The sequence below is a fragment of the Eptatretus burgeri genome, chromosome 4 (assembly GCF_056783735.1).
Source record: "Eptatretus burgeri isolate ZD-2024b chromosome 4, Ebu_testis_v1, whole genome shotgun sequence".
In the NCBI taxonomy this organism is placed as follows: Eukaryota; Metazoa; Chordata; class Myxini; order Myxiniformes; family Myxinidae; genus Eptatretus; species Eptatretus burgeri.
In genome coordinates, this window is record NC_140964.1 from 33,182,839 (window position 1) to 33,184,859 (window position 2,021).

The 2,021-nt window shown below is 39.2% G+C and overlaps 1 protein-coding gene across 2 annotated transcripts in view; it reads right to left on the bottom strand.

Moving 5' to 3' along the window:
• Positions 1 to 642: 642 nt before the first annotated feature.
• Positions 643 to 2,021, bottom strand: part of LOC147027763 (interleukin-17 receptor A-like) — a 72,827-nt gene continuing 71,448 nt past the window's right edge. For both annotated transcript variants that reach the window (XM_085877347.1, XM_085877348.1), the window contains one exon: positions 643 to 2,021. This exon is cut by the window's right edge and continues 623 nt beyond it. In XM_085877347.1, the coding sequence (XP_085733473.1) occupies positions 1,487 to 2,021 (535 nt within the window). In that variant the 3' untranslated portion in view covers positions 643 to 1,486.

Below are 2,021 nucleotides of genomic sequence, written 5' to 3' on the forward strand. Positions count from 1 at the left end.
TATATATATATATATATATATATATGTTGGACTAGTGATGTCTGTCTGTTCAAACCTGAAACACAGAAACACTCCTCGGAGAGAAAAAAAAGTTATTAAGTGAAAGCTGCTTCAAATTTCTCCAAACAGACAAAAATTATAAAAAAATTTCAGACAAAAGTGAACCTTGGTGGTGGATAGGTAACTGACCAGAGCCTCGATCACTCCCAGAAAAAAAAAATTTTTCTTTGCTGTTAAGAAATATATACAGTAACCTGCAAATTTTAAGCTCTTTCAACCAGCACAAGAATAAAATGCTTCCTTCTTATATCATGGCATTTTTATGATGGGTTTCTGGTAGTTTGCTGTGATGCTTTAAATGGACGGTTCCCTTACCCTAAAAGGAGACCTCACAAAACCCCAATTCTATCAAAACTTCTGCACCAAGAGCTTCCCCTTTCATTCATATTCTCTCAACTTACCTTATTTTACAAACAAGATATCTTGTTTTACTGATGTGTCTGTTGCAATAGCTTGACAGGTGACAGCATCCTCACTGCATAATTTAAGTCCACTTCCACATGTGAAATGCTTTGTGTCCACAAACCACCATAGCCAAAAGACTGTGAAGAAATCCTCGCAATGACGTTTGCCACAGAAACGCAATGTATAGGCATTTTTATAAAAGAAAATGTCAAGCACAAAGTGAACTCAAACAAGTCGGCTTGCCAGGCAAACATTTTCAAATCCCAAACAAATTAATGCGGTTATTTCATGGGAGTTGACATTTTACATGAGCCCAAACCTCCTCGTGGACACAAGGCAAAAAGGACACCATTATGGAGCAAGTCGAGTTTCGGGATTAAAATAAGCATAATTTAGGGAGATTTGCAAAATAAAAATTATGCAATGACCTGCTTGGAAAAGTCATAATAAAGAATAAAAGTGCTTTTTATTTTCTAATTTGTACAGCGTTTTCATTGGTTTTTAAAATTTACTTTCTTACGTACCAGCCTGCAGTATACCAGAGTGCGAGGATAGAAATACGGCTAAGGAATGGTGAGACAATTTATCTTTTTTATGTTTCCACTGTCTTGAACATTTTCTTGTATCCTTTAGCTGTCAAATAATCCTCCCCCAATAATTCAACTCCTTTAAAAGAGTTAAGTATGACAAAATAAAAGTATTCAAAAGATATTTTTCAATTAATATATGATAAACTTGTATGAGGTAGTCATGATTATTAATTGGCATTTTAACTCCCCTGACATACCAGGCCCCATCCCATCTCACCTCAACCCTGCCCTCCCCAATCCCCATACATCCTAACTCTCCCCCCATCCCCCTGCTCCCTACCCCACATACACATCCATCATCTGTGTCCCCCTACCCCCAAACTACAGTAGTACAAACACAAAAATACTGGCTGTATCTAACTTAAGCTATTTCGAGCTGGTCAAGTGCAGTGTACACATCCTTGCAAATTACAGGCAGTGATCAGAAAAGTCTAAATGTGGATCTCAGTAGAACTATGAAAATTAAATGCTGGGCCTTTCCTTTGTTCCACATCTTCCTTCAACAAGCTTCGGTTGAGGAGGGGAGCATTTGCTGACGTCATTTCTTGTTCGATGCTCATTCCCATTCCGCTGTCATATTCAGTCGGAAATTCACCACATTGAGCTTGAGCTAGGCTTGCTGAAACTATCATATCTTCACCCAACAGTTCACATTGGTATGAAGGTTCACATGAATTGGGTAGCATGTCCGAAGTCCTGCATGGTTGGGATACAGGAGGCAAAAGGTTATGGTCAGAGGTGCACAATTGGTCTGCCCGAGTTAGCCGAGGTCCAAACTGTGCTCGATGGATGTGCATGTCATCCAGAGAAGATGCTGCAAGCTCTGATGCAGAGAGGAGTCCATCAATACAAAACATGTTTCTTGCAGCTTCACTTCTTATGCCTTGTTGTGACATCATTCCTGTGGATTGTAAAGATGACAAAATACATCTTTCCGGTTGGGATGGGCTCTGCTCTATGTAACTC